Here is an 18,006-nt window from a genome sequence, read left to right as displayed (position 1 = left end):
CACCGCAACAGACGCAACACAAAAGTCTCGACCGGTATCGAAATTCGAACCGTCACGAACGATAAGCTCTCGAGGTCGAAGTGTGCTTACAGCGCTAATAGTGATATAGAGAAAACTTACGTTCCGGTACTGTTGCTTTCATTGTCAGAAATCGATGGTCACGAAGAAAACGGGCATAGGCGGCGAAAGGAGCGGAAAACAACAGCAGAGAGAGAGAGAGAGAGAGCTGAAAAGGATAGAAGACAGAAAGGGGGATGAGCGCAACGATGAGGATCGGTAGCATGATCGCGCGGGTAAGCACGGCACGATTCGCGTCCGCCGTTTTTCGAACAACGGGTGCTTCGTTCTTCCCGGTCGGTTCGCTCGATAAACGAACGAAGGGACAATTGTTTGGCGGCGGAAAAGACAGCTGGCCTAGCCGCCTACAGACGCGACCCGCTGGGACGAAGTGGCTATTTTCCGGCGACTGCTCACCGATTAAAAATCGAATCCCCTCCCCCTCTGCCAAGGAGCAAGAGACAATTTGAATCTACGATCCGTTCGGAGCGAATGCTCTCGCTTACTTGTTCTACGCTCTGCAATGTAGCCGGACCCCTCCGGCTAAACAGTTTTATCCCGGGATGGCCGTTTCTGACCCCGTGCTCGTGCGGATCCTTCAGGACACTTTAGGCACACCCTCTCGATCGGTACGTTCACTATTTACTGCCTTTCTACAATTTTCCGAGCCTCGCTTCTGCTCCAGTAGTTCCCAACAATTAGGAAAAACACCCAACGCCGGACCGTACTTCACCCCTTGCCGCTACACTGAATATTCTGAACGGGGTCTTATAAATATGTATTAATTTTGTTTTAAACCGAAATAAAATTCTATTTGCTTGTAGTTGACATATATCCAAAATATAGGCATACAATAAATATTAACCTTCTTTTTTTTTGTGAAATTCTGAACGATGAAGAATTTCTAATCGTTATAATCACAAAATAGATAGTAGTGCGAGGGGTTCAATTCTATTCTGGCGTTGTTTATGTACAGCTATTGGAGAATATCTAGGCATGCAATATATGAATAAATGATAAATTAAATAAGTAAAAAAAAATAAATAAATGATAGATTGATAAATATCATCGATTTGATAAATTTTCTCCTTTCTCTAGGAAATTACGAATTACAAAAAAGTTCTAATCACTGAAACCGTAAAATACATCGCAGTCCAATGGGTTAATGTCGGACAATGGTGTTTGATTAAACAATTGAGATATAATGAAAAGATTCAACCAGTAAGAACCATGAAAAATGAAAATTGATTGGATTGATTCTTCCTTGGATCGCGTACAAAATAAAAGCACATAAAAGATCGTAAATATCGAGAAAGAGTGTAAACAGTATGTAATCACTAGACTGCAGATCTTTACAAATTTATAACAAAATTGATTAGATAAAATTTCAAATTGTAGGAAAATTTCAAATGTCAATATACTATTTCTCAGCAATTGAAGAAATAACATTCTACTTGGTTTCTATTTCTTGTAATCGATGCAGACAATTTTTATTTTGCATAATAATCACGTTTTCAAAAATCGAGTTCTCGATACGAAACAAAGGTCGGAGGTCGGACGAGCTTGAAATTTGTCCTCACCTGATTCCCGTGTTTGCAGGTGGTCGACTGTGAAATTATCGCACAAAGGGTTCGAGTGAAAAAGAAAAAGATGGCGGACCGATGTTTATTCGGCGGTGTTACGTGCGCCGGAAACAGTCGGGAGGACAACCGAGTTGAATCGAGCCGACCGGCGCTTAAGGAACCGAGAAACGTCGCCGTGATTATTAATGGGCATCGAATAATGAGAATAATACCCGGGACAAGCGTACGGGCCTACTCTCTTGTCAGCTAATCCAGCATGGTTGCTCACTACTGTCCGATCTATTATTGGAGATCACGTTAATCTTGGTAATGCGATATTATTGCGGTCAACGCTCATATCGTGACACCGGTATAATCGTCTATACGAGAAGCCTCTCTATACGGTAGCGAGTCTATACAGAAATCCGAGACACAGGAGCATACGGGCGTGTAGGCGCGCAGGCATGCAGGATACGTGAACTGTCTGAGCATTAATTACCGCGAGATCGGTGCCAAGACGATCGGGTGCCACCGGTATCGCCCCTCTTGTTCGCCACCGAGATTTAGATTACTTCGGTATTCGATCGATCGGAGTCTGGTTCGATCTTCCGGTTTCCGCGGAACGGAGAAGGACGCGAAAGTACGCAAAAGAGATGGAGAGTATGAAAAAGAGAGCTGATTAATTCCCCAGGGACGAAAATCGGAAGTGCAATCAGCTCGGAAACTGTGAATTGCAGTACAGTGAATTCTCGTTATAAGTCAGTGCCAACCTCACGATTTGGAGTCAGTGGAACTTCCCACACCACCGCGGTAAGGGACCGAAACTCCAGAGCCGTATCTTGAGCTACGTGCAACATTTTCTCAGTCTTCTTGTCACTATCGGTTAGTTGGCATAGGCTTATCACTGGACTGCGGATTTTATGCATTTATGACAAAAACTAGTAGGTGTAATTTTAAGTAATTTTACAATATTAGAAAAACTTAAACATAGTATTATATTATTTTCAATATTCTAAACATAATAAGAAAGAAAATAAATTTCCATTTCACTTCAGTTCGTTGCAATTCAGGTAAACAAATTTTATTTTGCGAGAAAGATCCGCAGTCTGCTTATGACTTATAGACGGATGTGACTCTTAGGTTTGCAGCGTGCCCTGTGTATTTCAAATGCGACGCTCGGCGAGAACCTCGGATTTCGTCTAAGAGTCAGTCGCCAGGCGCAACTGACTAGTAACGAGAATTCAGTGTGATACGTCCGGCGACTGCGGCGCGACGATGACCGGAAGGAAATTAATAACCTTGAAATCCATCCATCGGTAAGACAACCGGCTCGTGATAACGAAGACCAGGCTTGCGCGTTACGTTACATAATTAATCGAGAAGCCGACGCTCCGTTAATAATTACGGGCAGCGCCTATGTTTCGTCGGGCGTATCGCGTCGGTTTCAGACAACCAATACGTTTGTTGATAAACAAACCGGCAAACGTTGGTTTCTGGAGCAGTCGGTTACCAGTCGGCAGAGAGAAAGAGAGCGGGGACAGAGAGCGTGAGAAAAAAAAATAGGGTGAGCCCGAGCAGATAGAAGCTGACCGAACGACGGGAACCATAACGGGGATCCGACGACTATCACAGTTCGAGGGGACACACGAAAGGCTCGGAATAGCAAGGTTATAAACGCGTATTACAGACTCATTAGTGGATCCGTTAGAAACGAAGCTACGCGCGGCGGCCGCGTCACGCCATTATCGCGACTTGAGCTCTAATTAGACCGCTCATTATGTCGCGTTTAAATATTTCCTTACATCGACGCCATTTCCGCAGCGCCGCGCCAGCGTCGAACCAGTTCGGTCGACTCGTTAAGCCTCGGGGTCCGACTGGCCGACGGCGTTCTATCGTCGACCGACCTGTCGCTGGCTCGTTACGCAATTAATTATGCCAATTTGCTGTAAAACTTATTACCGCCCGCATGTGACGCACGGGAAGTCGGCCGGCCTACGCGGGAATTAATCGCGAGAGCCGCATCGATGATCGGCCTCATAATCCGGATATTGTACGTGATTCGAGCGTAATTTTCCATTAACAAATGTCACGGTGAGTGACGGGCTCGTTTAAATAATAGGAAATTAAAACCGGGGGACGCGACGCGACGCAACGCGACACTCGAAGCGACGGCGTCCGATCGTTCCACAGCCGGAAGGCCTCAACGGTGACCGCGATTACGCGCGTCTGTGTATCGAACGAGAATAGTTTATTCGTGCCTCGGCCGTGAACCGGTCACGATAAGCGGGGCCGGGATCGATTGGCCGCGTCAAAATCGGACGAGTCCGATCAACGTCGAGCTCTCCGATCGGTTGCTTCCCGTGTCAAGGGCCCGGTCTTCGTAGATTCGCGATAAGGTAGAGTTACCACGTTACCGACAAAAATAGGAGAAAAATGGTTTCACGTGACTCAACTTTTCGTCCTCATATGAGAACATTTTTCGCTGGGAAAAGCCTATTAATACTAGGTTCACGGAGCACTAAAAATGACTATTTTACATTACTTTATGAAAATAGCACGAATGTACCTATTAAAATTGTTGGGCATTTTTTAATTAATATATACCCCAGGAAATCAATTTGCTAAATAATTCCTTATGGATGCATCTTTACAAACTCAATATTTGTAAATTATAAACATTAGAATTCGTAATTCTGACGGGTCCCGTAAACATAGGCCCAAGACTCCGTAGATTCGCGATAAGGTAGAGTGACCACGTTACCGACAAAAATAGGAGAAAAAGGGTTTTACGTCACTCAACTTTTCGTCCTCATATGAGAACATTTTTCGCTGGGAAAAGCCTATTAATACTAGGTTCACGGAACACTAAAAATTACTATTTTACATTACTTTATGAAAATAGCACGAATGTACCTATTAAAATTGTTGGGCATTTTTTAATTAATATATACCCCAGGAAATCAATTTGCTAAATAATTCCTTATGGATGCATCTTTACAAACTCAATATTCGTAAATTATAAACATTAGAATTCGTAATTCTGACGGGTCCCGTAAACATAGGCCCAAGACTCCGTAGATTCGCGATAAGGTAGAGTGACCACGTTACCGACAAAAATCGGCGAAAAATGGTTTCACGCGCCTCAACTTTTCGTCCTTATATGAGAACATTTTTCGCTGGGAAAGGGCTCATTCGAAAGAGGAAGGTCCAATCTAACGCGCGCTGCTCATGAGCTGACGAGATTATGCGGATATTTGGTAACATAAGCGTTAGAAGTAGGCCAAAAATTGACGACGTGCATGCCGTGGAATCCAAGCATTTTTATGCCATCAGATGAGTTTTCTGGATGAAATCGAGAGCAGCGCGCGCTGGAAAATATCTCCGGCTACAAATTGAGCTGTATTTTGTCTTATATATGTATTTGAGATGTATTTTGTCATAATATCGATAATACAGAGCAAAAAATGTGACAAGTTTAATCACAGACTTAGGACCCGTCGGATCGAGACCAAGACGGATCTTCAGTCCGATCTGCTGACACTGAAAAAGTGACGTGACTACCCTTGGCTCTTAATATTCTTATAAATATAAAAATTATAGGACTCATTTTGAAGCGAGAAATTTAAAGCTAGTCTCATGACACATCATTTTATTCTAAGATTCTTGTTCACGATTTAGCAAGCGAGAAACTGAAGATACATTTTTCTTTTCTCCGTATACAGTGAATATCTCGATATATGTCAATAACACGGGTCTTGCCAGCGACATGTATCGTCCAGGGGACATACCCGAGCCGTGTTATGTTTACACTCCTCGGCGTCCGAGACCTCTCGACCTTCGTGGCCCCTCACCGAGTACACCTCGCGGTAGTGGGGATAGTACCGCGACATTAATCATCCAGGTTTTGGCGACATATATAGAGAAATCACTGTACATTAAAATGTGAAAACTTTAAACAAATTTTTTCGTAACTGGAACCACCGTAGGTTTAAAGATCGATGCTTCCTCTTCGCAACGACATCTTAAAAGTTGATTTCCGATTTCTTTCAGTCGTTTCGTCGAGCTTCGAATGAGAGGTGTGGTCGCCAACTTTACACTAGTGTATAGGTTACACCATGAGTTCTTCATTTGTGTTCCTCATTTTTGTTCCAAGACGGATCTTAAGTCAGTGGCCGAAGGCTGTGAACGGAAATTATGCAGCAGTTACCAACCTGCTGACACTGAAAAAGTCACGTGACTATCCTGGGCCCTCGAGTCGGGAAACGCTCGGCGGAGGCTCGTAGATCGCGCGTGGCCGCCCTCTATCCAGGATTTAAGATAAAGAAAACGGGAGTTCGGGGGAGCGTGAGAGGAGCCGGGCGAGGTAAACGGTTATAGGGGGAGGGTTAGGGACCCGGCCGTGAAGTAAATAGGAGTCCTGGCCGTTCTGCCGTAAAATTGTATGTGAAATTGTGCGATGTGTCTTGCGAATTGAATCGCCGGAAACGACATTGATTTTATTGCTTGTTTTCAGTGCTGTATACCTCGTTCCGTTCTCCTTCTTTCCGCCGCCGCCGCTCCGGGAGACCTGAAACCGACACCTGACTCGTTCTTTCTCCCGCTCGGATCCCGCCGCGCTTCAACCATCGTCCGTCGAACAAACTTTCTCCGTCCGTTTCCCCTGCTACCCGCGCGCGTTATCCATCGCGGCGAAACTTCCGCCGCGCGCGACTGTATTACACTCGCCCACGAAGAACAGAGAGACGCGAGAGCGCGAAAGAGAGAGAGAGAGAGTGAGGGAGGGGGGACTCTCGCAAGAAATCGTGCTCGAATCTTCAACGCACGAATGATCTTTAATACGGTGAATCATCCTCCGACCGGAAACCTTTTTTCGGATCCCCGGGATACCGATTCGATCGCGATTCCGCCGTCGCCGTCGCCGCCGCCGCGACAGAAAAACCTGTGGCGAATCGACGATCGAGCCGGGATTGATTGGGGGCTTATTAACGCCGGCGAAAGAACCCCGGGCCGGTGGGTAATACCGTGCGGAATTCCGTGCCCGACCGGAGCGAATATTTTTCCAGATATGGAGGGGAGTAGTTGACCGAGAGCTCGAGGCCACCGGGTTTCGCCCATAATTTGTTTTCAATGATTTACCACGGGCTAATTGCAGAATGCAGCGAACGGTAATATCGCTTTGCAGCGTTACGTCCGGGAGCCGGCTATACTTTAGTTTGCAATTTAAACTTTACTTCCTCCGGAATTGATTAGCTTTTAGTAATTAAGCAAGCAACGCCTTGGACCACCCCTACCACTTACCCTCCTCGATCCAGTCTCTTTCTCCCTCTCTCTCTCTCTCTCTCCTTTTCCCTCCGCCGCGTGTATATGTACCACCTTCGTCCTGCCTCTTCTCCTTCTTCGCCTCGTAGCCTCCTAGGCTACTCTCTTCTCTCGTGTCTGCAAACAGTCGCCTGTTTCGCCCTGGTGCGCCTGCGTCCGAGCACGCGCGCGCTCTCCCATACAGTCGCACACACGCACCCACACAATGGCCTCTCACGCACTCACTCACCACGCGTACACACGCTAGCCCACCCAAACTTCCTCTGACCCCGCGCCCCGTTCAACCCCTACATCTTTCTCTTTCACCCTTGCTCTCGCAGCTGTCTCCCCTCTCTCTCTCTCTGCCTCCCCTCGTCCCACCCTCCTCCGCATCAACGGGTGGGTTTTAATCAACGCTTTACGAGTGTGAGACAGAGGAAGTTAAACCGAGGCACCGAAGAAGAGGGGTAAGCAGCGCGAGCGCGCACGCGAGATTACACAATACGCCCGCGTGCGTCTCTCCCGGTGCCCTGTGTGGCACGCTTACGCTCGGCGTTTAGGCGAACGCCCGTCCCGAGCGAACATTTTTCGACGCGCGAAAACGCAACCTCCGAGCCGCGCCGCGCCGCGCCGCGCCGCGCGTCGCGTCGGCGAAGATTCGCGTGTGTTTCCCCGTCGAATCGAGTGCGAAGCAATTTCGGCAAGGAATGCGTTCCCTCGATACCTCGTACACGGGTATAGCTTGCCCAGACGGGACAGGCTCAACCAATTTCAACTTCCATTATACACCCTTACCCGATTCCGTGGACGTATTTCCAAAGTATGCAAAGCGACCGATCTGGATTTCCATGGTAATCTCGACGCTTTACGCCTCCCTCCCCCACCCCCTCCCTCCTCTGTCTTGTCCTACGCTTCCAACGTTCCATTTCTTTTCGGAGTAAACAATCTTATCGATCGCTCTGCCCTCTTCGCGTTTCCACTTCTCCTTCCCTTTAATGAACACGAAACAATAATCACCCCGGGAAATGGCCAAGCCAACCCCCTGCCGCCACCACCGAGATCACTGCGACGTGTTCTACAAACTTTTATCGGAAATCTCTTAAATGAATACATTCAAAGATTATTTATTTCTTCGAGAAAATAACCCGTTCGCGTGGGCAACCGAAAGATTCTGGGACTCTCACTGATACACGGTTTTGAAAGGGTTCAACTGTAGAATTGACCAAAAAGTCGAAAATCTTGTTAGCTTAAACGACACAGTGGACTCTCGATATATGTCAACGGGTCATGCCGGTGTATCGTCCAGGAGACGATACAGGAACAAAAATTGCAAAATATTTTTGCAGACATCTTATTGAATAATACATTTCTTGCTTTAAATACCCCTTAAATGAATTCTCGATATATGTCAACAATCGTATAGCAGACATAACCCTAGCCATGTTTACATTCCTCGTTATCCGAGGCCTCTCGAGCGTCGTGACCCCTCACGAAGAGCCCGCGGAAGTGGGGATAATTCCGCGACCTTTATCGTAGAGGCCTTGGCGACATATATAGAGAAATCACTGTAGTTAGAAAAAATATTGCAAGCGACAGAATCCACAGTTACAGACTCCAAAGTAAGCTCTCGCATAAGTACCCGTGCTCTGAATTGCTTCAGCTTGAAACGCAGTTATTTCATAATGATGCGCACGTTGTCTCAGCCTGTAGTAGAGCAATTGTAATATTGCAAATGTTTTACAATAAGCGTAAACGGACAATTATAAGAACACAATTTCTTTGTCGGTCAGCTAACAATAGGAGGGCTTCTTGACTGTATGAAAATGTTACATACAAAATTATATAATAATGGTGTTGCTTGTATAGAAGCATTTATTAACACTTTATCCACGGGAATCTTTTTAATACGCTTCCGAAGCATCGTGCTAAATCGAAAGGAATTTGTTGGTCATTCAACAATAGGAGGTTTTTGCAACTGTATAAAAATGTTACATACAAAATTATAATGTTGTTATATGTATCGAAGCGTTTATTAACACTTTATCCACGGGAATCTTTTTAATACGCTTCCGAAGCGTCGTGCTATATCGAAAGGAGCTTGTTGTAACTTTTTTTAGTTCTAATATTACAGTTTGCTACTATTGTTAAGAAACGGTACGGAAATAAATCCGTAAGAGTTACATACTTCTAGAAAATATTGACGTACATTAGAATCATTGGACCAAAAAGAAAATTCGTGTCCTCGGTTAGGGGTCGAAGGAGACATTCGTGATTGGTCTTTTTTTTTTGGCGGGTGTTCGAGGGCGGGTTCCTATTAGTTCGGTGCCGCGCTTCCAAATTCGCGGAGCTCGCTCGCAGGTTTCGGAAGCTCGCGCGCCTAGGCCACGTGCCCCGACGCCCGACGAATTTAAAAACGCAATTTACGGACAATAGAATAGCGGTCGGAGAGTTCGGTAACCTTGTCGGCGCGCTGGATAGGCAGGCTATGTAGAACAAGGACTACGTTAGGCCGCGATAACATCGGGAAACGATGGGAAAGCGAATTTTCGCGGTGCCGCGAACCGATTTCCATTCATCGACGTACCGCGACCCCCTCTCCATTTTCCCCCGGCACTCATCCCCCCCACCCCCTCCGTCAGCGACATCGTAAAAATGTTGTTTTTTAATTTAGGGGACGCCGCGGAGGTTAATATACGACTTTAATTCCAGGATTTCATTTAGGGGTTAGCCGTATCCGCGTTTCGAGGGGATCCCGGAGAGGCCGTGGATACAGAAAACTTGGAAGAAGAGTGGGGCGAGGGTGGGGGAGGGTGGGGGAAGGGAGGGAGGGAGGGGTGGACGAAGGGAAAGTGTACTCCGAAGACAAGAACCACTGGCAATTGAGGCTGAACAAGAGACGGTTGACCACTCTCGGCTCGATTGCCTTTTCTACCACGTCGAGATCTCGAACTCTTTGGATAATGAGCCGAGTGGATTGCAAACATTCGACGCAACAAGAGAATTCACGTTGATCGTCCGGGGTAAATCGAAGTAATCTTTCGTAGCGTGCTATTTGCTCCTCAATTTGAGTCCGAACCATTGGCGAAATTACGTGCGCATGTGTATTGAGAATAATTACCAATCTATGTGCAAAACAATATCGTAGCTTTTACACAATTGACATGTTTCCTCCGGGAATTATTTGGTGCTCGTTGGAACTGAGTAGTTTCAATAACGATAACAATTTCAACGACGAATTAAGAAGTTATCTCGAACACAATATCGAGACATACTCGTGATCAACATTCTGAACAGAGCATAATAAATATGCTATTAATACCCCTTGCACTGCTAATTATTTTGCGATTATAATAATTATAATTTCTTCATCATTCAGAATTTCATAGGAAGAAAAGATTACGAATTTCTCAAAATATTCTGAACCAAGTAAATCAAATACTAGAAATTAATTTGATGCTACCATAAATTATATTCAGTTACTCTAAGAGAAATAGACTCCGGATCTTTATGCAAAATTAAAATTGTTTATATTAATGGCAGGGCGCGGGAACCGAGTAGGAATTTATTTCTATCTTTTTTAGCTTTATCTAGTTACAAATTCATCATTGAACAGCGTGATATTTTGTTAACCCCTCGCACTACTATTTATTTTCCGATTACAATGATTAGAAATTCTTCATCGTTCAGAATTTCGTAGAAAAAAAAAGATACTTTATATTTATTGTACGCCTATGTTTTCTCCAAAGGCAATACAGTGAATTCCCGATATAAGTCGCTTGCGCGGTTCTGGCGAGTGACAATTAGACGAAATCTGTGGTTCTCGCCGAGCGTTGCATTTGAAATACACGGTGCACGCTGGAAATGTGAAAGTCACTATCCGTGGTGGTGTGGGTAGTCCCAGTGACCTTTAAACGCGAGGCTCGCACTGACTTATATCGGGAAGTCACTGTATATCAGCAAAATAGAATTTTATTTCGGTTTAAAAGAAATTAATCACATACATATTCACTAGACTCTATTATTTATTCGACTCTATATTGTAGGACAAGGGTTTAAAATTCCATTTTGGCGTTGTGAATGTACAGCTATCGAAGAGCACATAGGCCTACAATCGATACAAATTTCCTCCTTGTTCTTAAGAAAAACTACGAATCACAATAAAGTTCTAAATACCCTCAAAGGGTTAAGGCCCTTTCCGATATCGCAGAATCGCCGAGACAACAGGTTCTCGGCGAGCACAAGCGTTGATATTCGATGAGCCGAAAGTGTCCGGAAATTTTCGGGGTTGATTTGCAATTTAAAGATACCGAAAAATCGATCGCGCTAGCCGCCGCCGGAAACGCGAATCGATTAATCGTTCTACTCGGAAGGGGGTGGGGGTGGTGCGGGGGGCACAAGTTTTCCCGGGTTAATCGGGTAATTGCCAGCGGCAAAGAAATTGCCGGTGGATTGGCGGACGTTAACGCGACTTTCCAGCGGTGTTCTCGCCCTAACTTCGACGGGAACGGCGGTCGGTCGTGCTAAGGCAATTAAAGCTCCACCCAATTAATGCCTCGGCGGGTGGGCGGCGAGCGTGGCGAGGAGGGCACCGCGGCGTTTCTCTCGCAAACAACGGCTCTCCTTGCTAGTCTAGACGCCGAGCCGAGCCGAGCCGAGCCGTGCCGTGCCGTGCTGTACCGTGCCGAGTCTCGAGCTAACACGGAAATTTCATTCAGCCATTGAAACGTAAATGCACGCGGCGTTTCGCTCGGCCAGAGAATACCGCGGATTGTCCTCGAATGCTCGATTTATTCCGCGGTCAGATTCAAAAGGACGACGGCGGCTATATGTACATCGCATAATACACGCCGTTCATAATTCCGACTCCCCCCACCCCCACCCCCACCCCCACCCCGCGTGGTATCTGCTCTATCTTTTTGTCGGATTTGAACGCAAGTTCTCGTCGAACTGCTGCTCCATTCCGCTTCGGGATGCGAAGGAGTAGCGAGGTGAAACGCGAGTCGTCTGCACGCTGGAACAGGTAATTTCTCGCGAGGCACGCGTGCAATCGGTGGGCTCTTCGTTTCCCGGCGAGAAAACGATAAATCAATAATTGTCCGACGAGAAGAACGAAGCGTCGCTTTACTGCGGGCCGAACTCTTTGTTTGACCGTTCGAGTCGCAGGGGTCATTGAAAAATGTCGAAAAACGCTTTATCGATCTTGGGACTTTTCGACAGCAAATCTCAGAAACGAGATCGCGCTGCTCGGGAGTCGAACGGTGAAATCGAACTCGATGTGTAAACAACAACCCCCCGGTCGGACGATCTCGGAAGGACGACCGGAAACCGGCGGCGCGGCGCGGCGACGCGACGCGGCTCGCGCCGTTCGAAAAAAACACGCGCGCATCCAGCGTTAATTGAAATGTGCCGCGTCGGGGGGCCCGGCCGGCCCGCGTGTCAAACGCCGCCGGACCATCGTCGCGACAATAAGATCCTCCTCGAATTCTATTCGGTCCGGGGTAATCGATTTAATCGGTTCAATCGAAACCCTTCAACAACGACGCGGAACACGTTCGGTGGAATGCGTCGAGTTACTCACCGACGGGAGAGCTCTTCGCGAAGCCTTTGGAAATCCTTAAACCGTCGGCGAGCACCGGTCCGAATCGTCCCCGATCCTCTTCGCAGCGGAGAGGGATGGCGACGACAGTTTCGGACACTTATCAAGCACACTGGGTCAGTATATTCGTCGGGGCCGGTTAGGGTAAAGTTCGAAGATGTATAGAGAGCGACGGTGTCTCGGTGGGTAAAACACTTTCGGAGTCACTTGTCGCGCGATATCGATCGATCGAGTGCACGCGCGTGCCTCGGAGTCGCGTGCGGTCGGAGGCCGCGCCACGAAAATAATTCAATTCATTAGCGTTCGGCGTGCACGCGGTGGTCGATGGGGTGCGGAGGGGGTGCGAGGCGGGGGTGCGGCGGGTGACGTATCGCGTCCGTGGGACCGCGCAATGCGTTATTGCCGGTGCGCGACGGTTCGCCCGGCGGATAATCAAAGGCAACAGAGCAGTTAGGCGAGCAAGAGAGCGCGGAGGCTGCCGGTTCAGTCCGCAACGGCAGCTCACTCCGGAATGAAGAGGATCGCGGCGGGTACGCGCGAGACGACGACGCGACGAAGGACCGCCAACCACTCGGCGCACTCTCGGGCTCTCGGGCTTTCGGGCTCTCTCGGGCTGCTCTCTCTCTCTCTCTCTCTCTCTCTCTCTCTCTCTCTCTCTCTCTCTCTCTCTCTCTCTCTCTCTCTCTCTCTCTCTCTTCGGCTAGACTTTGCTCGACGCGCTCGCTCTGGCCGACGCGACGACGCGACGCGACGCGACGTCTCCTCGCTTCTCTCGTCGTTCGGCCGCCGCGGCTCGTCGCTCCATACTGCGTCGTCATTTGGCACGTCACGCGTGCCCGTGCGCAGACTCGGTTGCCCGATGGGCGCGTGCCGTCTGCACACACATATTGTCTACGAACGACCAACACCAACGGCCGGCTTCATATGCCAGTCATCTTTGTCAATCGGAACCCTGTCACCGAGAGTCTTTGACCAGGTGACTGTCGTCGCCTCGCTGTCGATCGCGCAGTCCTCGATCTCTCACAAGCCGTTGCCACGCACCTCTACGCGAATCAGCCCGCGCTTCCTGCCCCGGATTAGCGCGCGCGCCCGCGCTCCAACCGCCTCGGATTAGCGCGACCGACCCCCGTCTTACGCGCGCCCATCCGCGAATGGTAATTTCGGTCTGACCCTTCCGAAAGGATTTCGGAATTAACGAAGCCGGTTCTAATGAAAACGAATCTCGTGCTGTTCGAATCCTCATTAACCCTTGCGTCAAGAACGGAGAACTTTTTGTTACGTTGAATAAGATTAGTAAGATTGCCGGAGTGCATTGTGTCGAACGTAAATTCGTTGATAATTGCCCCGAGAAAATAAAGGTCCATTTGCTTGTTAACCCGTTGCACTCGAGTGGGGTGACTCTGAATCACCACTAGAAATTGTTGTGGTATTATTTCAAAGAAATTACAAAAAATATTACAAAATCTGAATTTAATAGATTACTGAACATTTAAATATTATACGTAGAAATCGGATCAGTTTCGTATGAATAAAATGAAAATATTGTAAGACGGAAGAAAAACTTAGTTTTAGATTGAAACTAGCGCCGAGAGTGCAAAGGGTTGACAGGTTCACTGCCGCGTCAGTCACATAAGACTATGTTTAGGTTTTTGACTAGGTTTAGCAGTTCGTTTTCATTGTGACATATTCAGCTAAACCGGAATTTATTAGGATCTGTAGAATGCGAATGGGTTGAAACAGCATCCCCGGTAATGCATTTTAACCCTTAGCATGGTGACTGTAAGGCAACACTAAAAATTGCTGTATCGTTATTCAAAATATTTTTGACATTATCAAATTTGTTTGTATTTAATAAATTACTAAACATGTCGGTATTGTACGAGTAAGTCGCACCATTTTCATATGTATAACATGAAAAATATATATATATAGATGGGCAATATTGTAGTTCGGAAGAAATGTTTCGTTTTGAAGTTGAAATACCTTCGGGTGCAAAAGGTTAAATTACTAGTTTCGGTTGCATTAATTAAATTACACTGATTTTGTAAAAATCTCTGGGATCGATTTCTGGCATTTAACGTATTAAAACATTTTAAAGACGTAAGGGATAAAGATGTAAGTAAGGGATAAAGATGTGAAAGGTATAGTACAATAGTTTTAACGAGACGTTTTAACGGCTTTGCAACCTGACACAATATTTGAGATAGAAATGGCCATTTTTTGAAAAGTGTATGGAGGCCTATTTTGCTGGCCGGACCGTCAAATTAGATTTTACAGATTTTTATTACCTACTTCGAATCGTTTACTCTGCACGCAACTGGTCTACATTGTATGTCGCCACGGCCTGGACGATAAACGTCGCGGAATTATCCCCACTACCGCGGTGTGTACCCCGCGAGGGGCCCCGAAGCTCGGACGCCGAGGAGTGTAAACATAACACGGCTCGTCCACGTCTCCTGTACGATACATGTCGCTGGCAAGACATTTTGTTGACATATATTGAGAATTCACTATAATTCGTCTTTACTGACGATGAAGATTGGCTGAATGTACTGTAATGTACTGAAATGTACTGTAATAATTGGTGACTTCATTTTTCGAAAACTGATACACAACATTTTTGTGTCAGAGATAAAACACACAGTCGAATAACTATCAGAGTTCGTATCAGGGTTCTCGGCAGAGCCAATTAAAAACTCGATAATTAGTGTTGCAGACCGACACAAAAGTACAGCATCACAATGAGTCAACGTTTCAAGATAAGGGGAGAATTTAATGAAGCACCAGTAAAGTATAATTAATTCGCTGATAGTAATGTAACAATAGACGTCTTTGATAGACGAACATCTGTTCGATCCAGGCAATCGGGCAGATCGCGATCAAAACAGAACTAATCTCGAGGCTAATTAGAATGCTCGGCTTACGTCTAGAATATTTAACCGGAATATCGGATTGTCGTTCTCCTACATCTTCGGGCGGAATTGTCCGTTGGAAAACACCGCTGGGAAATTGTTAACAGCGTAACAGATGAAACACCGATTACCTCGTGACGCTCGGAAAATATTTCGATCGGGCGGTGGTTGCGCAGCGACTGCGATAATTACTGCTAATGTAAATGTTCGTTAATGGGCGTTATTAAATGCAACGCGGCAAAATAGTCACCGGGCGTCGCGGCGTACAAGCTGCGCCCACGCGCTGCTAACCGGTCCAATTATATTAATTAAATGAACATTATAATTAGCTAATTAAATCAAAAGCATTTCGGTGCGCGGCAGGCGGGTGTATACGAGGGCCAGCTCGATGATCGCGCCACGGTCGAACAATTTTCGATGTGCGCGTGCTCCGTGTCGTAGAATGCGATAAAGGTTTCACAATGACACTGGTAAGCGGTATTGTTCGGCCAGATTTTCCATGATTTTACAGGGGGGCCGAGTATTTCGGCCCGGCTGAGATTATACGATAATCAAATTCCCACGCGGCAAACAAAATGACACAGCACACCGATGCGATGGCGGACGCGTCGGGCCCGATGGCTCGCGTATTGTTAAACCGCGGCCTGCGCGCATCGCATTAGAAAAGCCGAACGATCGAACACCGGTGGAGCAACCGCGCGGTTCGGTTCGGATCGGTTCGGTTCGATCAGGGATACCAAATGCTGGAACGTTTTGATTGAAATTTTCCACAGCGACCCGAATATTCCGCTGGCCGGCTGCCGGAGAATTCCTTCAATGGATTTTTAATCGAATACCGTGGAAAGTATCCGCGTTTCGGAAAGGAAAAACCAGGTCAATTAAAATTAATGGACGGCGTAATTAGGAAAGTCGTTACGGGGGAACTTGCGCGAGATACGTTTCAATCCAATCAAGGGAAACGAATTCCTTCTCTCATCTTTAAAAAACTATTAAAATCTCCCCCTTCCTCCCTCCCTCTCTCCTTCTCTTTCTTTCTCTCGTCACACCAAGGTATCGGTATTGCGACCAATGGGTATCTGTTATGTTTCAAACTTTTCGCACAACTCGCTAAAATGACGGATTCTAATATTTTTAAATCGCGAATACTCAGATTGTAAAAATGCATCGATGAGCAATTATTCAACAAATTGATTTCTTTGGGTATATATTATTTAAAAATAATATAAAATATAATATAAAATAACGTGAAATAGTAATTTTTAGTGCTCCGTAAACCTAGTGTTAACAACGGGGATCCACAACGGGGATCGCTATTTAACGCTAGAACTACCGTGCAATAAATGCGACTAACGTATGTACAGTACGACAATACACATACGATACAACACAATACAACGGACAATATACATATATTGTTTTGTAACAGTGACAAGACTGTGCCCATTCAGACTTCATACAACTTTTATTGTAATATGTGCTTCAGTGAAGAGGTTCATTAAAAAATTTCCGATGAAAACGTTTCTACAATTTCAGTAATTGTAAAAGAAAAAATTAGGAACCAGTCATTTTTAATGTTTCGGTAGTTATACTGTTAAATCAGTATAGGAGAAATAAGCCAAAGTGTTCAAGAAAGAAAAGCTACCCTAACTACCAGAGTGAATTCTACTGAATTCTCTATATATGTCGCCAAGGCTTGGATGATAAATGTCGCGGAATTATCCCCTCTACCGCGGGATATACCCCGTGAGGAGCCAACAAGCTCGAGAGACCTTCTTGTCACTATCGGTTAGTAGTCATAGGCTTTTGACTTATAGACGGATATGACTCTTAGGTGTCCAGCGTGCCCTGTGCATTTCAATCGCGAACAGATTTCGTCTAAGAGTCAGTCAGCGGAACCGCGCAACTGACTCGTAACGAGAGTTCACTGTATGTGCTGAACTAGATTCACGAAAATTCGGTTACACGTGCATCAGTTCCCATAGTACGAATGAAGAAACAATAGGTGGAAGATGGATGTACCGAACTGCCTATTATCCGGACGATCCAGTTATCCGAATCGTCCTGTCCCCGGGAACTGTCCGAATTTCGAACGAAAGTCGCGGAAACGATTTAATTGCGTGATCCCCAATCGTAAATAATTGTGAGCTAACGCTAATGCGATTCCGGAGGTTGCGTATTTTTGCGCAGGTGTGCAACGCGACGCGTGCGTGTAACCGTGTGTACACGTACACGCAGGAGGCTTTGCAGGCCAGCCGGTTACAGCGACTCTCGAAAAGCACCTCGTGTCATTAGTATGTTAATTGGTAACGCTCTGGCTGCCTACCCGGCTGGCTGCCACATCGAGTTTCGTACACATATACGTCGCCGGAGCCCGGCGTGTTTATACGTTAAGATGTTTAATCGCTTCTGTAATTATACTGTCCCTCAAAGGGTTAATTGTCCCATAAACCCATGAATACGTTAACGAGCGCGCCGTGCGCCTCGCGAGCATCGCCAAAGAACAAGGAGCCACTGGAGGCGCCGAGGGGAACCGACCGAGGCATCGTGCTAGAACCCATCGACGAAACCCACACACACACAC

At 46.4% G+C, this 18,006-nt stretch overlaps 1 protein-coding gene across 2 annotated transcripts in view; it reads right to left on the bottom strand.

Moving 5' to 3' along the window:
• The window catches only part of LOC143352935 (LIM domain only protein 3), a 131,684-nt gene extending 119,087 nt beyond the window's left edge, over positions 1–12,597 (bottom strand). The window contains exon 1 of one of the 2 annotated variants that reach the window (XM_076785980.1): positions 12,496–12,597. Coding sequence is in view for 1 of the 2 variants with exons in the window: in XM_076785978.1 (XP_076642093.1) it covers positions 121–142 (22 nt within the window). In the remaining variant the exon portion in view is untranslated. Of the gene's footprint in view, positions 1–120; positions 212–12,495 lie in introns of those variants that run through there. The other variant, XM_076785978.1, reaches the window with a different exon arrangement.
• Positions 12,598–18,006: the final 5,409 nt, after the last annotated feature.

Source organism: Halictus rubicundus, chromosome 3, assembly GCF_050948215.1.
Source record: "Halictus rubicundus isolate RS-2024b chromosome 3, iyHalRubi1_principal, whole genome shotgun sequence".
NCBI classification, from domain to species: Eukaryota; Metazoa; Arthropoda; class Insecta; order Hymenoptera; family Halictidae; genus Halictus; species Halictus rubicundus.
This window is presented reverse-complemented; position numbering and strand designations above follow the sequence as displayed.